At 38.7% G+C, this 24,409-nt stretch overlaps 1 protein-coding gene across 3 annotated transcripts in view; it reads right to left on the bottom strand.

Annotated features, from left to right (window-relative positions):
- CAMK4 (calcium/calmodulin dependent protein kinase IV) overlaps positions 1-24,409 on the bottom strand; it is a 129,432-nt gene that overhangs the window by 48,564 nt on the left and 56,459 nt on the right. For 2 of the 3 annotated variants that reach the window (XM_072992466.2, XM_072992465.2), the window contains 4 exons: positions 23,570-23,648; positions 16,863-16,916; positions 13,458-13,520; positions 11,905-11,987 (listed from right to left, as the gene is read on the bottom strand). In XM_072992466.2, the coding sequence (XP_072848567.2) occupies positions 11,905-11,987; positions 13,458-13,520; positions 16,863-16,916; positions 23,570-23,648 (279 nt within the window). The remainder of the gene's footprint in view (positions 1-11,904; positions 11,988-13,457; positions 13,521-16,862; positions 16,917-23,569; positions 23,649-24,409) is intronic. The other variant, XM_072992468.2, reaches the window with a different exon arrangement.

The following is a 24,409-nucleotide window of genomic DNA, read 5'->3' on the forward strand; positions in this document are numbered from 1 at the left end:
TTAAGAAAAGTTGTCTGCTTTAATGCATGGGGAGAATAAGAGCAGGCCTCAAGTGACACAGCAGGTCATGGTACAAACCACATGGCATAAAAGCACATTTGTTGAGGGTTTCTTTCCTAGGTATTGGTTTTCCAGAAGCTGGTACCAATTTCCGGTCAGAACAAAAGTTTTACTGGGCAGTCTAGAAAAATAACAATGAATAGAGCTCGTATGAGAGATGATAGGAATACATGGAAAATGTGGGACAAGGACAAAGAAATATAGAACAGGATGGGTCCTTTTCAAGGACCAAACAATAGAAGAAATGTCATCATGGAGGGTGGCATCGCCAAGCCTCCGAGTGCTAGCCGAAATTTCAGGGTATTGCTATGCATCTCTGTGTCTCCAGATATAGAGAAAAATCTCAGGGCAAGCAGCCCTTGAAGGAAGAGATAGTTTGAGATCATCTGATAGAAAAGGTTTCTATGGGCAGGTGGTATTTATGACAGCAGAAGAAATGTGTGCCTAATCCCACCACCCTAGAGGTGAGGTATCTTTGGGTTAAGGTTGCACTGGTAGTACTGGAATATTGACAAAAATTAATGTGGCTGAAATCCTGTTGTAGTGTAGTAAGTTGCACTAGAGTAGGCCCACTAAATAAGTGAAGATCTGGTGAGTCAACTCCTCCATACGTTTCGTTGATTCAAAAAGGTCTAATCTGGTTGCGATTTACTGCACTAAAGTAAGTCACAAGTAGAGTAGGCCCAGTGAATCAGTGGAACTTGCAGAGTAGCTGATTCATGAAACCCACATTGATTCAGCGAGGGGCTGCTTTAGTGCAATTTACTACAATAAATAATGGGATTTCAGCCTGTATCTCTTTCCTAGGGTACTTGATGATGCTGAACAAAGTGTGGGCTTCCATTTCCATTAAGACAGTGACAGTGAACTTTTTGGGCCCAAGTGCCCAAACTGGGGGGAGGGGGGACAGCAGGCGGTGGGCGGCAGGGGCAGAACCAGGTGGTGGCGGAACTGAAAGTGGAGGCAGAAGGGGGAATCCTGGGCACAGAGGTGTCTTGAGACCCCACTCTGGATCCACCATCAGCGCTAGGTGCTCCAGATCCTGGCCCACCACCTATCAAAGCGCCAGCACTGCGGCTGCAGCCACCTTCTCAGGGGGTGTAGTGATCCAGTGACTTATGGCTCATGTGCCCACAGAGAGGGCTCTATGAGCCAGCTGTGGCACGCGTGCCATAGGTTCGCCATCGCTGCATTAAGAGATATATTTCGTTCTCTCTGGGTTGACACCATTTGTGCTATGCTTGCTAAAAAGTTAGTGCCTCTGCCTTTCTGTGCAGTTTGCTGAATTAGCATTACATTTAGCCATAGACTTTGTTTCATGTCACTTTTGGGCTGATTAGTGAAAATGAAAGTTTATGCAAACCAGCCTAGCAAATTAGTGCCCATTTGAATCTTGCATCTCTTCAAGGCTGCTTTCACCTCCTGATGTTTAGTGTTGCAGACAAAAATGGCAACTTCTTTCTGCTGCAGAGCTGGCAATTATTTGGAAATGAACAGAAAAGGGCTTCCTTGTACCACCACTCTTCATATTTTTACTGAAGTAGCATTTCTTAGTGAGCTCACTGTGCTATGCTGAATGAGCATACTTGAAATCTCCTATTTAACTTTTCTCAGATTTCAAATACACTAAATGATGGTTTGCTTGAAGCAGAGAATTATCACACAAATTAGATATAGAGTTCTAAGAACAACTGTTTAGAATTGTATGTTTCTTAGGAAATGTTCTGCAACATTAAAAGAAAATGGGAGATCTTAATTTTTATATTAATTTTATTCATACAGAAAGCAAAAACGGGGGGGGGGATCTAATAAACAAATATCTAAATACACAGTGCTACCCCTCATATTTGGAAGTAGCCACCATTTATCCTTGTGGAGCTCAATTTCCCTTCCAAAACTGTATTGACTCTTGCAGTGGGCTTTGCCCCTTACCCTTCATTAATACAAATTCAATTAATTCTCCCCATATACCCATAAATTCATCTTTGTCTTTTACCCCTCTTAACTTTTAAATTACATGTGATGTTATCATAAATAGCTATATCTCAAGCTTAATTATACCAATCAATTATCAGGAAATTATATGCTGTTTTCCAGTTCCTAACAATAATCTGTCTTGGTGCTGTTAACAAGTTGGACTTTAATTCTTGAGTTGTTCAATTACCTTCCTCCTTTTCAAATACTGATAAAAGTGCTGTTTTAGGGCATACAGTTGTTTATTTTACTTATTTCATTAATTTATCCTTACTGACATAGATTTCAATATTTTAATATTTCATGTATTTTCCCATGCACTAGTACTTCTTTCTTCTCTCAAGTGAAATTCCCATGACATTTTAAATGACTCCTCCTTATCTTCTCTTTCCAATAATACGTACTATAAATTTTACTTAATATCCCTTTTAGTACCTTGTTTTCACCTGCCCTTTCCTTTTGTAATATAATTTCTTCATATTTTGTAAATTCCCTACATTTACTATTTATTTTTGTCCAGTTCCTTGTCTACCACCTTAATCAAATATTATATCAAGATATTTTATCCATACTCGTAACTTTCTTTTTTCTTTTGTGCTTTTATTTTTCATGTTTCCTAACAATCTTTTATTCTAATAATTCATCTTTTACTTAATAAGCTCTCAATCAATCCTTTTAGATTTCTGGGAATTTCTCTAACTTTGTCACTGGATACAACGGAGAAACTAGTGGGATAAATATTTTTCTATATCTTTTCCAAATTAGAAGAATATTTTTAAAGGATGAATTTTCAAAATATTTTGCAATATTTTTATTATCTTATATGGAAATAATGTTTACAAGGTTCAATTGCAATTCTTGTGTTTTCATATTCAACCAAACTAGTTCATTGGCTTGAGATATAATATCTGGTATATGTCTTACTTGATTGGCTATATAGTATGGCCTTAAATGGGATGTGGTTGTGCTACAAGTTAAACCACAGAAGCCTCTGTGCTGTAGGGTCAGAAGACCAGCAGTCGTAAAATAGAATCCATGTGATGAAATGAGTTCCTGTCGCTTGTCCCAGCTCCTGCCAATCTAGCAGTTCGAAAGCATGCAAATGCAAGTAGATAAATAGGTACCACCTCAGTGGGAAGGTAACGGCGTTCCGTGTCTAGTCACACTGGCCACGTGACCACGGAAACTGTCTTCTGACAAATGCTGGCTCTATGGCTTGGAAACGGGGATGAACACTGCGCCCTAGAGTCGGACATAACTGGACTAAATGTCAAGGGGAACCTTTACCTTATGGCCTTAAATTGGGAAGTTCCATCCACTGAACCTTTTGAGATTCACACCATCTCTTCTTATTAATCCTTTAAAACGGTTACCAAAACCTAATACCTTAATTATCATTTGTAATTTTGCCACTCTACACAATCAAACACCTTGAAAATATCTAATGAAATTATACTCACCTTTACCTTTTGATTGTTGCTGTTTAGTTGTTAAGTAATGTCCGACTCTTCGTGACCCCACGGACCAGAGCACGCTAGGCCCTCCTGTCTTCCACTGCCTCACGGAGTTTGGTCAAATTCCTGTTGGTGGCTTTGATGACACTGTCCAATTACCATATCTCATCCTCTGTCATCCCCTTCCCCTCTTGCTCTCGCACTTTCCCAAAATCAGGATCTTTTCCAGGGAGTCTTCTCACGAGATGGCCAAAGTATTGGAGCATCACTTCTGGGTCTGTCCTTGCAGTGAGCACTCAGGGTTGATTTCCTTCAGAATTGATAGGTTTGTTCTCCTTGCAGTCCAGGGGACTCTCAAGAGTCTCCTCAAGCACCACAATTCAAAGCACCAATTCTTCGGTGGTCAGCCTTCTTTGTGGTCCAGCTCTCACTTCCATACATCGCTACTGGAAAAACCATAGCTTTGACTATGCGGACCTTTGTTGGCAAGGTGATGTCTACGCTTTTTAAGATACTGTCACAAACCAGAGACAGTGTCACTGAAGTTACCAACATGAATTTGACCAGGAGGCAGTGGAAGACAGGAGGGCCTGGCGTGCTTTGGTCCATGGGGTCACGAAGAGTCAGACACGACTTAATGACTAAACAACAAAATAAGTCACAATTGGTTAGCAAAGAACAACATTGCAAGCACTTCAGAAGCAGTTATCACAGCAATCCCAGCAAAGGAGAATATGCGGCTGTTAACTTTTTGGTAGAGAGCAACTCCCACAATCCCTAGCGTACCCAACATTTAAGGATTGCAGGAGTTGCAGGCCAGCTTTAGCTAGGTAACCACTCACTTCTCATCCCTGCCTTAGAACAATCGTCTAAGGCAGATATATATATTCCTATGTCACAAACAGGAAAACTGAGAGTAAGAGATAGTAGCTTCTTTAAGGACATTCAGTGAATTCATTGAAATTTGAAATTTGATGTAGAGCTCACAGTTCAAGTAATGCTTAGTACATTAGCTTTCATATAATGGGTATTTCAAGGTTTTAAGGGATGCCGGCGAGACATTAATGATGTAACTGGCACTGGTAATACTACTCAATGGATGCACAATTCTGTGTCTCATTTTTTTCTCTTCTTCATGAGTGATTTAACACAATGCATGACATGCCTTTAGAGAGGGGCACAAACTGCTGGCTCTGTGGTTTGTTTCCCGACAGAATAGCTAATCCATGATTTGGCACCCTGACCCTCCAGTGGGAAGGTAACGGCGTTCCGTGTCTAGTTGTGCTGGCCACGTGACCACGGAAGATTATCTCTGGACAAAACGCTAGCTCTATGGGTTGGAAACAGAGATGAGCACCGACGCCTAGAGTCAGACACAACTGGACAAATTGTCAAGGGGAACCTTTACCTTTACCTTTAAGCAAATTTAGGACTGGGATTTGTTTACATTGAAAGCTGTCACATATTTAGGATTGAAGGGTCTGTATTTAAGAGGATGAAATTGAAGTTTATGGGGATAGTTCTTAATGTTTCCTACTTATTCTCTTTGCAGGCCAGAGTCCCCTCTTCTACTAGCATGATCTCTTCCAAATGGGGTGAAAGAGGCACAGCAGGCTAGTAATTGTTGTCACCAGATAGCTGCATCTGGCATCTCTCCTCGGTGGTTGACCAGGAGGCACAAGGGGCAGAGGGGAGTGAGAATCTTCGCCTGAGTGGCTTCGGAAGAAACTCCAACAATCTCCATGTTCTCTTCCCTAAACGGAAGAGAACTAAATATTATAGCAAGGCAGCATCAGGAACTATTGGGTTCACTGCTCTCCACCGTGCAGCACTGTGGCTACTTTGGGACCTATGGCCACTATTTACAGAACTCCATTTTTGGAAGTGTCCAGAAGAAGCAAAAGATGCCAGGGCCAAAGGTTGAAGTGGGCAATATTCTGCAATGATTCCAGCTTCCTCCGTCACTTAGGATCAGAGACATTAGCACCCTCATTGCTCTCTAAGCTTGCAGTAGTTAGTAATTTGGGAGTCAGGGATTGGATGGCATAGAAGGCCAGCCCTACTGATGCACATGCATGGGAATTAGAAGTGGAGGTGGGATATCACCACTGGAAGAGTATATTGCATGCTGGGTGCTTTCTTTGTTTTCACCTTTCAACATATGGAGGGCAGTCACTTTGATAGCACATGTCATAATGTGTTGTGTTGCATGGAGATTGTGCCTCAATACTTTTATTGGCGCCTAGCTCAAAGACAGGCGCCTATCTCAAGGGTAGAAATCATGTGCTGCATGCAGGAGGGGCAGGGTCCATCTCTCAGCAATCTTCTGGAAATCCTTGAATGCATTTCTCTGCAAAATGCAAAACCAGATTATTTAATAATAACAACATCCTAAAACTGAAGTTTTCCTGAAGGAGGTACAAGTAATTCTTTCCTAGGGGCTAGTGCTAACTGTGTCACACACATGTGAAGAGGTAAGCTAAAGTCCACAAAAGCTTATACCAAATGAAACTTGTTAGTCTTTAAGGTCCAATTAGAGTATGTTGCTTTTGCTACAACAAAATTAATACAGACACCCCCACCCAGTAATTTTTATTCTATCTATTCCCCACCCAAATGAAATTTTTTTCTAAATTTAGGGAATGAAAACGGGTAGACTGGATATGTCTTTTACTGAAATACGAAACATTTCTTCACATGAGGAAAAAGATCCAGTGAAATCTTTAATATTTAATCTGTCGCCATTTAAGGTATGGCAGCCAGCCAACACAGCTCTTCTCTCAAAGCAGAAGGGAAAACGATACTTTTGCAAAGGACACACCGGATGGCAGTTTTTCATGAAGCTGCTGCTCAGGTAACGAAGTGGGATGCATTCTGGAGCCTAAGAATGAGCAAGTGTAAAAATAGGAGGAAGTCCCACCATCCACTCTTGTTCTTATACCAGCTGTAGTGTAGGCAAGTAGTACATTCCACAGAACACATTTTAGAATCCATCTAATTATTTTTTAATAATCATGTAGAGAGGGGAGAAAAGCCCTAACAACTTAATTAAAGGGTTGGAATTCTTAAATTTCGAGGCCACATTTTCATCTTTCTCTCACATAGATGTCAACTGAGGCCTTGATTCCATGTCCCTTTGCATGGGACAGGAGCATCTCAACACCAAGGTTGTGGAATGTCCTGCTTCAGGATAAGTTAGTGCCTTATAATTTAGCCTTTACATAATCAACAATAACCCAATGCCTTCCAGTCAATTCTGACTTATGGTGACCATTTCCAGGGTTTGATAAATAGAGAATATCCAGTACCTGTTCACCATTACCTTTTTGTGGGGGAATCCTGGGACTGTGCAGTTTGCCAAAGGCCACACAGGCTGGCTGTATTTGCAGGGGGCACAATGGGGAATTGAACCCCCAATCTCTGGTTCCACAGCCAGATATACAGTGGGGTCTCTACTTAAGAACTTAATCCGTATTGGAAGGTGGTTCTCAAGTTGAAAAGTTCTTATGTTGAATCTGCATTTCCCATAGGAATGCATTGAAAACCATTTAATCCGTATCTGCTATTTTCCGTCCATAGAAACTACAGTGGAACCTCTACTTAAGAACTTAATCTGTTTTGGAATGGTGTTCTTAAGGTGAAACGTTCTTAAGTTGAAGCAAAATTTCCCATAGGAATGGACTGAAAACCAATTAATCCGTTCTGGCTGTTTTTTTGTTATGTAGAGGTGCGTTCGTACATTGAAGCATTAGTTCCCATAGGAACTAATGCAAAGCTGGTTAATGCGTACTCTACCACTAGGGGGAGAATTTTTTTTTAACCTAAGATGACCTAAGGTTAAAAAAAGAGCAGGAAAGGTTTTTTTTCCTGTTCTTATCTTGGATTTCTGTTCTCAAGTAGAAGCAAAATTTAGCAAATGGAGCTGTTCTTAAGTTGGATTGTTCTTAAGTAGGGACGTTCTTAAGTAGAGACCCCACTGTACCTAAACCACTGAGCTATCTAGCCAGCTCAGCTTTTATCTTTACAGTCGGTTAGCCACCAAGTATCCTTTAGGTAAGGGGTGAGCAAAACATAGATGTTCCGGATGATTGATAGACTCCCAGCTTTTTTAACCATTGGCAATGCTGACTGGGCTGCTTTTGTTCCTTTCTAATGTTATAAATGCCTTTAATGTTGCACTGATTTTTGCACTGATGCAGCTTGTCTGTATGTACAATATTTTTTTTTGTGTGGCTTAAAGAAAACGCCTTTCTTGTCATCAGGTAGAATTCTCTAACAAGAGCAACAGGAATGACCATTATAAAGATTCTTCCCCTGCTACTTGATCACCTTACCTTAAATGGCTGGGATGCCCCTAGAAGGCTGTAAACAGAAAAACCTACATCATATACTGCACAGAGACAGGTAACATGGTCATAAGCTAGAGAAGGTTTTATAGGTCAAAAACATAACTTCAAATTGCTTCCAGAAATAGAATGGAAGCCAGTAGAACTGGCACAGCACTGATCTGATACAACTGAAATAGCCAGTGTTTTTCTATCTGTACTGCCTCTGGTTCCGCATCTAAACACATATGAACACTCATTCTCTTCCTAAAATAACCCCCCATATATGTAAGTGGGTCTGTGAAACTGGGCCACAGAACTCTAAACTAAGGGACCCCTTGGTCTAACAGCACCAGGAAATTTAAAAAACAACAACAAAGAATTCTCTGCTACGTGCTCTTCAACACCAAGAAATACAGACCTGATTACCAGTATATTTTATCTCTAGGGTCTTATAGTACTGCAGGCAGAAAAAAACTCCAATGTAAAATGTTTAAATGGGCTAATTTTTACATGCATAGCATGCTAATGATGCAGCTCTATGTTTTCTTGCTGATTAGATATTCTAGCTCTCATTTCCTTTCCTATCAACCATCCATCTGTTTCTTCCTTACCCCCTCCCTGGAGATCTGGCCACATGGACTTGCTGGCAATCTTCCTAAATTCGTCTTCTAAAGTTCTCTCTGCTCATTACTCACTATTGTTCTCTTGACCTTCAACTAATAATAAACCTATCTGACATCCTGATATAAGCAGGGTGTTTTGTGTGTTGTTCACTCCTGTCAGCATATTGCAGTGTGTGAGGTATGAAACTTTGCCATAATCCATATAATATGTTTCCTTAGGTTAAGATGGCATTTTATGTGGGTTATACATGAGAATCCTTAGAAAGGAAGAAGCATGCCATTTGTTTTATTCATTTATAACATTTTTGTCCCTTGTTTCCTCCAAGGAATCTAAAATGACATTCGCAATTTCCCTTTCCACATTTTATTCTGTTGAAATAGGCAAGTGATATAGATTAGGCTGGGAATGGCAAAGAGTCTCACTGTAAGCTTCATGGGGGAGAACTGTAACCCAGTTTTGCATGTAGAAAGTCTCAGTTTAAATTCCTGGCATCTACAGATAGAGCAGGGAAAATATTTGCCCCAGCACCTGGAAAGCAGCTGCAAATCAGTGTCAACAACACTGAAGCAGATGGATTAATGGTTTGGCTCAGTATGAGGCAACTTTCCTATATTTTTGAAACACTGTGCCATACGTATAGCCCTTACGCCCCTGCCCTCACCAAGACAGATGAAATAATTCAAACAACCGGCAGTAGCATATTGTTAAGTACTGCACATGAGACAAGAAAAGAAGAGCACATGAAGGACAGCAGTTGTTCATACCATCGTGTCAGATACTTATTTTTTAAAATTTATTTTATCTAAAATATTTTTCCCTGCCTTTCTCCTCAAAAGGACCTAAGGCACCTTGATCTTCCCTAGGAGTTCTACAGAAATTTAAACTTCCTGGTAAAAAATGAGAAGCCTGTGATAATCACAGGTTGCATTTATTCCAGTTAAGGGTTAATTCCAGAATGAAGTCAAACAATCACTAACAATCATATCAAAATTCATCTCAGTATCGAGATATAGGTCTTTTCACTGTTGCACTAATTTCAGGCAACACCAGCTTGTCTAATTCAACAGGCTTTATTCATGTAGATTGCTTCTATGTAGATATGGACAAAATACTTTAGAGCTGCAAAATGCAACAAGCTATAGAGAAAACTGTAGGCACAAATATCATTCCTTGTAACTTGTAAAAAGATGCAAGTGTTAAAACTTAAGTTGTAGGCAAATATTTAAGTCAGAATTCAGTCCAAAATACAGGAGTAAGAGTACATTAATATATCAAAAAGGATGTCTTAAGTTACACATCAGTGAAAAGTAAATGAATTGTAACTTCAGGTAATCTTTAGCTGTATTAAAAGCATATTATAAATACCAAATATGTTAAAAGTAAAAATATATTAAAGAAAATAACTTTCTTAGCATCTAAGCATATTATTAGCACACACAGAAAAATTGCTCTATGTGCTCACTCAGCCAAACCAATTAAAGCCTAAGAGCAAAATTCATATTGACAGTTTTTTCTACCATCTGAAAATGAAGCCTGCTGATGTGCTTGATGTCCAGTACCAAAAGCAGCATGGAATTGTGATGATGCAATGAATTACTTGTGTGCCTGTGTCCTACCTACACAGATTTATAACTCTTTAAGTAGTTTTCCCTTCCTCCTTGTCTGTAAACAAATCTTATCTGCCAGGTCTGTACATTCTAGAGTACTGGATGTCCAGCAATTTTTTTAAATGGGAAAATAAATTGTTCCTGCACTCTTTGTGGCTCTGCAATCTTTGTGGCTCTAGGGCTCTGCAATTTCATATTTGGCTAATTGCCATTATTATGCTTTTCATCGTTGTTTCTAGAACTCCAATAATCCATACCATAAATATAAGCCCATAGACCAGTGGTTGGACAACTTTATTGTATCAAATGTCCATGATGCTAGACCATTGCAAGATTAAACTATTATTGTCACCAGTAGGGAATATTATTCGACCTACAAACACCACTTTCATATAAAGACATACGGAGTACAACATGCCTGCCCATTACATCATTGTAATCTTTAGTTTACTTCCATAATAAACTGGCAGACATGAATGAAATTCTTCAAAGCAATGTTATATTATTGACCTTGTTCCCAGACTTCAATGGAAAGCAGAATAGTGTATTGTTTTGAAAACAACTATAACTAATATAAACTATTTCCCAAGCCATATTTTAAAACATACTTTTACTTTCAGGGCAACTTTTTCCAAACCCACTTAATCATTTTTTACTTTCTTATAGACACATATTTTCAAATGTTGACAATCAGACCTACATTCTAGCAAGTCTGCACAGATTTGGGTTTAGGGAATACCAGGTGTACAGCCAGCCTAGAAATTATAGGCAGGAAAGAAGACAAGGTCAGCATTCTCAGCAGATGAAGTTTAAGTAAGGATCTGAAGAAGGAATGACAGTCTAAGTTTGTCAGAAGGACTCAAAAACTACAGACAGGAAAAAGAGTACGGCTGAAGATGAATCCAGGAAAGAAACAGCAGCATGGCAAAGACGGAGTTTGTAGGATCAACAGATACTTGTACAAAATACGCTTAATCCCTGTTCAATGCCATCCAAATCGATGACCCTCATTACATCTTTTGGAAATAGATTCCATACTGTAATTTATGTGTGGTGTCTTTTTCTCTGTTTTGAAGCTTCCACTGCTCACTTTGCTGGATGATTATAAACATCAGAAAGCCTTTTCCCAATCATGGAGGAGTTTTATACACTTTCATCATGAACCTGTCTTTTTATTCTCAGTTTTAAGAATCCGTAAAGTGTTGTGTTAAGATAGATGTATGATTCAAGTTTCATATTCCTGCTATCTTTTGATATCTAACTTGTTTTGTATATTTTATGTAATGTTTTCATCCTTGTATTTGTGGGTGCTTGACCGTACAATAAATTCAAGTTCAACCTGTCTTTCTTCTATAGTGAAAAGTCCTGAAGTATCTTCCTCATACCAGAGTTTCTCAGCCTCTGGATAATTTTTGCTCCTTTCCCCCTACATAGTTCCCAGCTTTATAATATCTATTTCAAAGTAGTGATCAGAACTGTTCACTATATTCCTAATGCAATCACATCATGGAGTTATACAGAGGTCTAAAGATATCGGCAACTGTATTCTTTATTCCTTTCTAAATGATCCCCAGCACAAAATTTTTCATAGCTGCTCCACTGTCAATTGATATGTTTGTCAAGTTCTCCATTACAATCCCAAAGATTGGATTCCTGGTCAGTCATCACCAGTGAAGGCTCCAGTAGAGTGTATTCAAAATAAGGACAGTGCACCATGGCTGAACTCCCACCACATAATTCTTAGCTTTTGCTTTCCCACTCAATCAACACAGAGCTACATCCCACTTTACTGCAAGAGTCTTCCATGTGATAATTTTTCTCTATAATATATAGCATACTTTTCCATACTTCACCTACCTGTCAAACAGCTCTCCTCCTGTGACCAGCTCTAAGACAAGGCTGATTTCTGTAGGGGTTTCAAATATCTCCTTCAGTTTTATCTGAGAAAGGTACAAAATAAGGAATTTTCCATTTTTCCCTTTTCACAGTGTGTATATAAGGCTAGCTATAATGAATTTATAATGAGAGGTGGATATATCACTTATCCCATTCATTTGATTGAGCATTTTCTAAACCGAAACCCTTCCTAAAATCATTTATGCAGTTTATAATCTGTATATTCTGACACATCAGCAGCAGTGGTATAGCAGCAAAAATGGAAATACAGGTGCTCATTATACAATCCCATAGCCACCCCCCATGTGAAGAAGCCAAACAAACAGCAGCTGAATTGGTCCATTACAATGAAAGAGGAGCAGGTCTTTTGTAAATTTTACGTCCCTTAACTGCTCATTAAGCACTAGACATGGGGGTATTCATATACCAAATACCCCCACACAGGTGGAAATAATGAGGGACTGTTCACTCACCCTTCTGCTGCTGCTGCGGGCTCTGCGCTCCCTTCTTATTGCTCTGGAGCTTGCGGTCAGCTAGTCATTCCTGGCAGGAGGCGGGACGATGAGCCTCCCTGCCAGGTCGAAGAGTGGCTCACAGACTGGGCGCTCTGGAGTGATTGGAAGGGACCGCAGAGCCCGCGGCAGCATTATATCTACCTGTGTGGGGGTATTTGTATATGAATACCCCCATCTCTATTAAGGACCAAACCATGATGAAGTACTTTGGATTACAACAAGAACAGCTTGCAACAATGTACTTTTCTGAGGAAGATTTATTTGTCTCTCAAGCACTCTGAAAACTGCAGCTAAGCTCAGAAGAAACAGGGAAGCACTGGGGGAGTTGTGGGTTGTGTCGTAGTCTCTACTACACTAAAAGCTCTGGCGCTTTGCCCCTGCCACCTCTGCCTTCACTACACCATTGAGCAGCAGCCCAGTGTAAAATACAGCATGTTTTGAATACTCTCTTCTCAATATCATCCCTTGGAATCTATTGAAAACCAGTAGAAACCATTTTGGGTGAGGGCATGAACATTTTAAAAATGGCTTAAGAAAAAAGGAGGAAGATATATTAATAATCTATTATGAATCCTTTGCCCGACCATTAAGTTGAACAAGAAATATTGATCTTTGTTAACTGCAGTGTTTGAATTGATTTTTGTGATATGGATGCAAAAGCAGAGCTTCCTATTTTTCTTGTATCTCAGCACTGAAAAATTTATTGTGTGAGGCAGCACTGCAACATATTATTATTATTATTATTATTATTATTATTATTATTATTATTATTATTATTATTATTATTATTATTATTATTATTATTATTATTATTATTATTATTATTATTATTATTATTTATTTATTTATTTATTTATTTATTTATTTATTTATTTATTTATTTATTTATTTAATTTATATCCCGCCTATCTAGTCGTGGTGGACTACCCTAGGCAATCATATGAAGGCAATCAAGCAAGTACAAATTTTATTTGTGGGATATTTAAAAATCTTACTTACTATATTGGGATGTGAAAGTCGAAGCAGAACACCAATTTCGGTTCGGACAATCTTCTTATCTACCTGGTTAAAAGAAAAGTATGTAATAATTTGCTGGCGGTTTTACTTTTAGGATTTATTACTGGCATAATTCCATGCATATTTAATAGGAATAAATGACTTCAAAATTTATAAAGATCCACTTCCATTATAATCCTACTGCTTATTTGTACGAGTAGAAGTGCAACAGCATAAATCACAGCAGTGAATTGGAACTTACATTCCTCATTATGCACTGGTTCATATGACTTGGCATATGTTGAGGAATAGAAGTTGCAGCTCCTTAAAAAGTGGCAGTTTGCCCCTGGCATTTACAACAATGCTGGCATACATAAGCAATAGGATTCTGGTCCATCTATTTAGGCCAGAGTATAAATTAAGAAATTAATACAGTAATAAAGTATTGGCACCCCAAGAGAAAATACAGAGAATTCAGAGAGATAAGTAACCAATATATATTACCGAAGTATGTTCCATTACCTGTAAAGTCAAAATATTCGTAAGTCAAAGAGTAAATTAACATATACTTCTGGTACATCCAAAGTAAACATCTGGAAAGAAGTGTCTACCAACATGATATTGTGACGAAACTCTTCAATTCAAAATAACAGTGTGATTATGAAAACACAAGAAACAAAGGAGCAGTTTAGCCATGTTATTAATGTTTCAAAAGAAGGATGTTCAGACCAATTTCAGATATTGTTGCAGCCAGATTGTTATAATGCATGAATAATGTAAGAATATTGGCACTCCAGTTTTTAGCAATGCCTTTGATAAATAATAAATAACATATCATGTGAAGAGTGATACACTATTATTGATTCAACAGTTATAAAGGTAAACAAGGAAGAGGAACAATGGGAAGTAGTAGCATCAGGGTGTTGTGATAGTGTTGCACATCAAACCTATTTTGCCTTGATTGTACTGCTGAGTGTTCTCAAGTGCATTCAAGCAATGTAGCTTGTGTTCCTCAAATTATTTTCAAATCAATTCAAATCATTTAGTAAACACAATCAGAGATAAGAAACATTACTTTTGTGACTATAGCTCTAGAAAAGTGGCCAAGCTGACTGTGGAATTTTGAATGTTGGAGTCCAAATAAAGCAAAGCTTTCAACAAGGATACTTTTTACAATCTATCATAACCACCCAGAGATTGTTTCAAGGGTGGTTGAAATCCTGCTGCAAGTTACACAAACAATGTAACTTTCAGCTGCAAGTTGTATAATGAGTCGAGATGCAGTGTGCAACAGATAGTATCTATGGACATTTTTTAACTTATGGCAATTCATGTCTAAAAGTTATGCCATTTTCACAGCTGCACGACAGGATGTTGGCCAATGTGTTAGAAATGCATGGCCAGATTTTGATGAATCCCTTAGCCCCAAAAACCTTTTATCCGTACACCATCCCAGTGATACCAAGACAGAGGAGCCTGTAAAATAAGTACGATAAACAATATACTTTTTAGCCCCTGAATAGTTTAATGTCTAAACAAAATATAGTTTATTGCTACATGACAGGGGAATGATGGAGCATTGGGAATGTAGAGTGCTGCTACTAATGACAATAAGCGAGAGAAACTTGGTAGGCCTGAAGAGCAGAGGAAAATGAGACACTGAGGTCTGCATTATTAAGACACACATATAAAAAACGAGGAAAGGAAAGCATGAAAACAAAATGAAGAGAAGCAGTGACTAGGGCAAGAAGAGGTCTGAAGAATGAAAGGAAGATGGTTATGATCAGTTATTTTAGACAGATTTGATTATATAACAAGAGACATGGGGTTCAAAATTTATCTGTGGAAATGATCTGTGCTCCATACATTGAAATAAGGTATAGATGTGGAGTAAGGTTCTCCTTTATTTTATTGGCCAAAATCCTGTTGGGTGGGTTCTGCTGAACAATGGGAATAATATAATTCTTAGCAGCCGACTGCCACTAATCAAGTACTGTACTTCCCTTTTCAATTTCAAGGTGCACACAACTTCAGCTCATTGTGTGCATACTTCAAAATTGAAAAAAGGAAGTCTTTGATCCATGGCAATCTGCCACTGACAATGGTATTATTTCTGTTGTGCCTGCAGAACACTGCAGTGTAACAGGATTCTGGCCATTACATTAAGAGATACTCCCTTCTGGGTGCCTGCAAGCTTCACCTCTATAAAACAGCAGTGGCCCACTAGTGTTAATATGTCTTAGGTTCTCACTTTATAAGGCTAGAGAGTTAATTTTAGAAATGTGCTCAAAGATAGGACTTTTTATTTCTTGTTTAGATGCTTGGGGGAAAGGCTGCTGTTCTCATAAGGTAAGATTTGCTCTGTGCTCTCAAAAGCTGCAGCAACAGAGTAGTGAATACATGCTGGGAGGGTGAATAAAAGAAAAGAGAGAAAGAATATGAAAAATATATCATTTTGTTTTTAAAGCTTCCATAGCTTCTCCACCACCATCTCTTCACTTAAGATGAATATTGTATGTCTTTGTAGAACTCATCACACAGTTTGACAAAATACAACGTTAATTCACAGGCCTTCAGCACATTCTGCAAAGCCCAGCAGGTTTTCTTTCCAGTTCATACAATGTTCAAAATTCCATTAGGCAGTTCATACACTTAATTTGCCAGAGGATAAACTATGAACACAATTTCATAGAATGGAATAGACGTTTCGGAGGTTCAAGAAAAGTGACTGACTTACCTTCAAATCATTTCCATGTCCTTTTTGTTCAGCTCTCCCTGATTACATACTAATTACCCTCCAACTTAAACATTTTAAAGTTCCAGTGTTTGTTCAAGAGAATTACAGGCAAACAAAGTATATAAGCATGGTCTAGAATTAATAACCAAAGGTAGCAGTATCCCAAGCAACTGCTGCCACCAAGGTAACATTAATTTCTATAGGTCAGGGTTAGGAAACACACAGTCTTTCTTATGTTGTTGGGCTGCAACTCCCATGAACCACAGAAAGCATAGCCTATGGTGAGAGATGGTGGGAATTATAATTCATCAACATCTGGAAAGCCATCCCTATCCTTGCCATAAAGCTTGTATGAAAAAGTAATGGGCCCCTTAAATTCTAGGTGAAATAAATTTCATCATTGCAATCAATGGTCCATCAATTCAGATTAATGGACAATGCTTTCCTTGCAGCTATGGACGTACTAAAAACAGTACGCCCAGTGGCAGATTAGAACACATTAGTCTCTCTGACGAAGAGAGGACAGAAATGTTTGCAGAGGTTGGTCTGTGAACAGATCAAAGTTTCTATGGTTCTATGGGATTCATAAACATGAACAAACATATATTTAGGATTTCCTGAAGCTACATAATACTATTCTTATTACCATGTACATGGAAATATGGCAGTACCTTTTCTTCATACAACTTCTTTAGAGTTGCACAGAGCTCTTCAGCAGGCAACTCCTGAAACAACATTTTGTTCATAGATTACTAAAACATTATTACTATGAATGGCTTTCTGACCCATTTTGCCTTGGCCCAATGAATGCACTCATGCTCACTGTACAAATGTTCTCAATGAGCAGTAGGAAGCATCTGACAAGGCAAACTCTTTTTTTTTTTTTTAGTAACACTTTCTGATACACTTACTCCAGCAAGCTTAGCTGGGTTTGTGTAAATAAAAACGTATCTGATCTCTAAATTTGGCTCCTAATGCATTTGTGAATTACCGTATTTTTCCATGTATAAAATAACACTTTTTCCTAAAATAATTAAATGAAAAGTTGAGGGTTGTTCCATACTCGGAAGTGAGGAGGGTGAGGGATCAAAGTGCTTTGATCCCTGTTCCCCTCCACGTTTCGCAGAGAAAATGGAGGGGGAAAGTGATTCCTACTTTCCCCTACATTTTTGTTGCAAAAAGCACCTTTCCCCCTCCAGGTTTTGCAAAGAAAAACCTGCTTTCCCCCTACATTTTCTGTGATTTCTGCTTTTCCCCTACATTTTCTTTGCAAAACATGGAGGTGGAAAGCTGCTTTTTGGTACAAAAATGTAGGGGGAAAGCAGGAATCACTTTTCCTCTCTACTTTCTTGCAAAGAAAGAAATTTTGATTTAGAAAAGTGGGGGGTGTTTTATACATGGGGGTGTCTTATACACAGAAAAATACAGTAATGTCTGCAAAAGGTGCCTATTATCCTCCATGTACATTTCAAATTGCTACCATTAGTTTTTTGAGCATTTCAGGTCACAATGATTATTGGTATCTGACAGTGTAGTGCTACTGTTCCTTGCTAAATACCAAATATGGTTAATTTTGCTCATTTTTCACTGATACAGAAGGTTACCACTATCAATAGCCCTCAATGTTTATGGGGCAAAACCTGCGAGAAACGCTGTGTTTTCTGTTCTCAACAAAGTGACACATTCTTTCTCCTTAACTTGTACTATCAATTACTTTTCTGTAATTGTTCTAATGCTTGTACAAAACTATACTGTACCTTACTGACTGTTGTTGTTTCGACATATATACTGCCTCAAAGTGCTAGAGCACTCTTTGGGAGTTTATAACATAATTATGCAAACAACACTTTGTCCACCTAGCAAGCTGGCTACTCAATTTAGCAATCTCAGAAGGATGGAAGGCTGAGTCCACCTTAAGCTGGCCACCTGAATCCATTGGGCTCAAACTCATGTTGTGAGCAGAGGTTTGACTGCAGTGCTGCAGTTTAACCACTGCACCACATAGTTCTATTGTTCCAGAAGTTTGTTATAGCAATATCTTGTTGCCTTTTGTTTGCATTGCCAAGCATGAGCATCAGGATTCTAGGTATAAAAACCCATGTAGAGCAAAAGCATTTTGTGCTTGAGGCAAAGCAGAGAAGGTGTAAACACAGATAATTTTTATCATGCTTTGCTACTCTACTCCTAATTTTCATCCCCAACTGCTTTTTTAAAAAAGAGAGAGGGCAAAGAGTTTACATGTATTTACACATAATCTGTTACTAGTTTCACACAAAAAGGAGACTAGAGTTCCAGAATGTCTACATCCAGAAAGTCCCAGGTTTAATCACTATAAATTACTTTTAAACACTATGGTTACCTCCTATTGTTTGTCTCATCTCATCTCAGTGATTCAATGAGATTTTCATAAGCAAATTACCAGTCAGCAACCAAGATCCCCTTACACATCAGGAAACGTGATGATGTCACCAGCAGTAAGGGGGATTTGGAGAATTAGAGACGTCCTGCTTCTGTCCCACAGCTTCTTTGACTAATCAGTTTCATTGCATGCAAGCTATGTAACAGAACCTCTATAGGCAAAAAGTCCTAGTTGCAATTCCTTGCACTTCCAGTTGAATGGGCCAGGTGGAAATGCCAGAAATTGTACTACTCTATCTATAAAATAGCAGCCAATTCAGGAAACAGAAGGATAATGCCACTGATTTTACTTGTTGGAGGCACTACTGATTAGATCAGAAACCAGAAGAGAATTTCATGCTTCAGTAATAATGTAAAGATGACCCCTCCCTACAAAAAGGCTATATTTTGAACTAAAATTATAAAAGCTGCCATGGTTAAAGTAAATAAAATGTTATATTTTCCTTTGAGGTCATTATTTACTCGGAGTCAAGACTCTATAGCACCTTCAAAGTCCTGTCAGAAACTTCTAGTGAAGATCCTGCTTTCAAATCAACCTTTTACCCTGAAGTGAGAAAAAGTGGCCAGGCAGTGAAACTGAAGTGATGCAGGCAGGTGTTGTAGTGATAAAGCTCTCCTTGTTCATGCCTGAAAGGATTATGCTGTTATTGTGCAGAAAGTAAAATAACTCACTATAAATCAATGCTTAAAAGAAATGGCAAGACAACACTAGGAATGGCTCAAAATTACAATAATTTAGAAAAAAATATTTTTGATAGGTTATTCTAGTTTATTGGTTTAGTTTTTGCAAAGTAGGAAAACAAATATTGACAAAAAGAGAAAAAAAACCAAAAGAGGCCATATAGCATATGGAGGAGGGTGGAAATCAGGGATTAAAACATGCTGCACACATTCCTGTTCCTTCGGCCCTCAAAAACTTTGAAAATGCCTGGTGCGGCCTTCACTGTAAAAAGTTTGGAAACCCCTGGTTTACAGCCAAGTCTTCAGGAATAATCACCTCTGCTCAGGCCCCCAAGATAGAAACTCCAAACTTAAGGATCTACAAAATGCATTTCTCACACTATAAAATACATCCAAAATCGTTAAGGGAGAAATTAACCAGGCAAGACAAATATTCAGGAGCAAGACAGACCCAAAAGAGAAAACTACCAAACATCACTGTCACTTTCAGCCCACAACTGAGACTACTCACATACATCATAAATTATCTCCAGGCCACCCTTGACAAAATGCTTCATTCTCCCAAGCCCTTGGCAGCAGACCTAAACTTGAATACAGGCAAACTCACAGTTTCAAGCAAGGATTGACACACAACACAGATACAGTGCTGAGAACCATGCCCGACTAGAAACCCAGATGCCAGCTCTGTGCCCACATTTACTCTGCCAACATGATTACAGAACTCAACAATGTCCCACACAATATCAAGGACACTTTTCCTTTTTCCTCTGCTAATGTGATCTATACCGCCTTTTGTCAACAATGCCCCTCTGCACTCTCCATAGGACAAACAGGCCAACCTCTATGCAGAAGAATCAATAGACATACAGTAAATAAGACATCAGGGATGGCAATACACAGACACCGGTTTAAAATCATGTCAGTTTTAAATCCAGACACTCTTCAGAAAGTTTGACAGTTGCTATTCTGGAGAAGAAAAATTAAAAAACAAGAATCCAGAGACAGACAGGTTAAATATAGTCATATGCTTAATGCCCAAATTAATGGATTAAATATCTGTCCAGCGTTCTTCTGCCATTTTGTTTGTTTGTTCAGTCGTTTAGTCGTGTCCGACTCTTCGTGACCCCATGGACCAAAGCACGCCAGGCCCTCCTATCTTCCACTGCCTCCCGTACTTGTGTCAATTTCATGTTGGTTGCTTCGATGACACTGTCCAACCATCTCATCCTTGGTCGTCCCCTTCTCTTCTTGCCTTCACACTTTCCCAACATCAAAGTCCTTTCCAAGGAGTCTTCTCTTCTCATGAGATGGCCAAAGTACTGGAGCCTCAGCTTCTGGATCTGTCCTTCCAATGAGCACTCGGAGTTGATTTCCTTTAGAATTGATAGGTTTGTTCTCTTTGCAGTCCAGGGAACTCTCAAGAGTCTCCTCCAGCACCACAATTCAAAGGCATCAATTCTTCGGCGGTCAGCTTTCTTTATGGTCCAGCTCTCACTTCCATACAACACTACAGGAAAAACCATAGCTTTGACTATTCGGACTTTTGTTGGCAAGGTGATGTCTCTGCTTTTTAAGATGCTGTCAAGGTTTGTCATTGCTTTCCTCCCAAGAAGCAGGCGTCTTTTAATTTAGGGGCTGCTGTCTCCATCTGCAGTGATCATGGAGCCCAAGAAAGTAAAATCTGTCACTGCCTCCATATCTTCCCCTTCTATTTCCCAGGAGGTGATGGGACCAGTGGCCATGATCTTAGTTTTTTTGATGTTGAGTTTCAGACTGTTTTTTGCACTCTCGTCTTTCACCCTCATTACAAGGTTCTTTAGTTCCTCCTCACTTTCTGCCATCAGAGTGGTATCATCTGCATATCGGAGGTTGTTGATATTTCTTCCTGCAATCTTAATTCCAGTTTGGGATTCCTCCAGTCCAGCCTTCCGCATGATGTATTCTGCATATAAGTTAAATAAGCAGGGTGACAATATACAGCCTTGTCGTACTCCTTTCCCAATTTTGAACCAATCCGTTGTTCCATATCCAGTTCTAACTGTTGCTTCCTGTCCCACATATAGGTTTCTCAGGAGACAGATAAAGTGGTCAGGCACTCCCATTTCTTTAAGAACTTGCCATAGTTTGCTGTGGTCCACACAGTCAAAGGCTTTTGCATAGTCAATGAAGCAGAAGTAGATGTTTTTCTGGAACTCTCTGGCTTTCTCCATAATCCAGCGCATGTTGGCATTACCAAATGTGAAATATTACCATGATTGTGCTTTTGTCTGCTATTATTTAACATAGCCCAGGTTCCTTCCTAGCTACCACAGCTGCCTTTAGAAAAGAAGTGGCAAAGGTAAAGTTGGGAATTCATTACCATATGTTGCTTCTGCTATTGTTAGTGTTGCCTGGGGTCTTCAGGCACTAACTATTGCCACTGATTACAGAACCAAGCTTCAAAGGAAAAGAACTGAATATCAAACAAGGGTTTTAAGTCATTCCGAGGTGTGAAATGTCAAAATGAATCACACAATTTGCAACTTGTCTCTAGTAACCAAACCCTTTATCTTAGAGTCATGTATAAATGTTTTGCCATGTAGTCTCTGTATTCTCATTCTTATGTCAGAAGAAGTGGATTTGTACCATGAAAGCTCACATTAAAATGCAGCAACTCATCATTAAGTTGCCACACCGTGTTTGTCTTCTTTATTTATATATTTAGTTCATTTTTGCTTTGTTTTTTTTGTTGATATGGTTGAAGAGACTAACATGGCTACCACTTTGAAATCAGACACTTATTTAATCACTAACTCCAGATGCATGTCCTGACTGTATTTCTTTCGAATTTTTAATCTTAATGCTATTTTTATAATATCATAAAATGTTTGGGACCCTAGAGAATATGTGACACTTCTCAAAATGCTGCTACTCACAAAGGTGAAACCATGTCTGCCATTAAGCTATTTTCAGGATAAATCAGTAATCAATGTATATACTGTATAAAGCAATAATCTATATACAAACAACTTTCTTATACTGTAGTACTAAACTGTTCTCAGCTATGCATTAAAGACTGAAAATCCAGATACCCCTCTGATAGTAAAAACAGAAAAGAATCTGCCTACAATTGGTAATTTTCTGCCGCCTTCAAGAGTGCTACAAAATCTGCTGCTTTGGGTTGTCAACCACGAACTCCAAGATAACATTATTGACTTTAAAGGAACACTCCTTATTTTCTTTGCACGAACCCTTTCCCATGCAGTTTTGGGGTCTTAAGACTTGTTCCTGTTCTCCTGCATAGATAACTCTGCTTCCAGTAGCTTACTGAACTCAAATGAGGAAAACAGGTGTGATATGTAAATTAGTTTGCAGCACCACTCCTTCCCTAGAGAGACCCTAGGTTCATGCCTCTAACCTGTGTCAGATGCTGGTTGATACTCGTATTTTCCCTCCCATTGGCTAAAATCCAGTTGATACAACTGTGCTAGCATAACTGCTGACGACATCATCAGGCCACTATATTACTCTTTAATTTATTTTAAAACTTTAGTACAGTGGGGTCTCGACTTACAAACTTAATCCGTATTGGAAGGAAGTTTGTAAGTCGAAAAGTTTGTAAGTCGAATCAGCATTTCCCATAGGAATGCATTGAAAACCATTTAATCTGTATCTGCTCTTTTCGTCCATAGAAACTAATGGGAAGCTGCTATTCCGCCTTCTGCCACTAGAGGGGGATATTTTTTTCTTTTTTCCTTTTAACCTAAGATGACTTAGCTTTTAAAAAAGGACAAAAAAGAGTTCGTAACTCGAATCTAAGTTCATAAGTCGAGTCCATATATTCCTATGAGAGTGGTTCGTAAGTCAAAACGTTCGTATGTCGAGCCGTTCGTAAGTCGAGATCCCACTGTATTGAAAAATCATGGCTGGATAATTGTGGTGCGATGGCATCAGTAGCAGTCATGCTCATGTTGTTACTTAACAAGATTTCAGCCACTGAAATTAAAGTGAGGAGCCACGATCTACCAGAGGAAAACCCGTCCCTCATCTCTTGGATGTATTTCGACAGGACTCAGGATTCAGTGGTTAGTCTTCAGTACCTCTTCATTTCAGGCTACAGCAGGACTGCTATAATTCTGTGTGAACTGATTCGTTTCCAAGGTTGCTGGTATACATATCATTCATTTTAATTAATTAAAGGAAGACGGAGATTCTGTTTTGGTCCTACTGCACATGGAAGAAATTAATGTATCTCAAAGAGAACATACAGCACAATATGAATTTTAAAAAATTAACTTACATTTTTGTTCAAAATTTTGACAGCAAATGGCTTTTGCGTTCCCTTTTGCCTGCACCTGTAGACAATGGAAGTAGCACCCCTAAATAAAAAGAGAGCAAAGGTTTTTATAGAGAAATATGGAATATAGTTATGTAATGTTTTTATTCCTACATGTTAGCTTCAAAACCTGAAATGCAATATTTTGCAATTAAAAACAAAACATGCATTTCTCAGACTTTTCATTGCAGTTTGGGTTTGTAATTCTAATTCAAGTATTTACTTCTAAAAATTTTCAGAATTTCCCTTATAATTCATATCCTCACTAAACCAACAACCTCAACCCCATTGGCTACATGTACTCAGTTCAAGAAAAATCAATAGCAAAAAAGACTCCAGCTAATCCAACGCTGTCACTCTTCTAGAAGTGAAAGCCATTTAATTAGCAGCAATTTCTATTCTGCAGGAGAGAGACTGCACTGTTGGAAAATTACTTTTGGCATATTGGGAAATGTAGGTCAGAATCCTATTTGGAATCCAGGCATAGTGTTCTGCTCTGCCCATAAAGTTCCCACTATCGCCAGTTTGCTTTCCCATCAAGCTAGAGATTGCCCCCATTATAAGCCAAAGGGTTACACTTGCGCAAGGAGGTGTCAAATGAAGCCTTTCATAAATTCTGAAAAGCCCCACACTGTTACAAGCAACACACTGTAACAAACCACTTTGGGTCCTTTTAAGGAGAAAGGTGGGGGGAAATATTTGAAATAAATAAATAAATAATCTAAGAAGTGAGGGTAAAGAAAATCTTGCCTATTATCGTAAAAGATCAGATTTTATGATTTTTTTAGTTCTTTTCAGTCTTCA

The sequence above is a fragment of the Pogona vitticeps genome, chromosome 2 (assembly GCF_051106095.1).
Source record: "Pogona vitticeps strain Pit_001003342236 chromosome 2, PviZW2.1, whole genome shotgun sequence".
Taxonomy (NCBI): domain Eukaryota; kingdom Metazoa; phylum Chordata; class Lepidosauria; order Squamata; family Agamidae; genus Pogona; species Pogona vitticeps.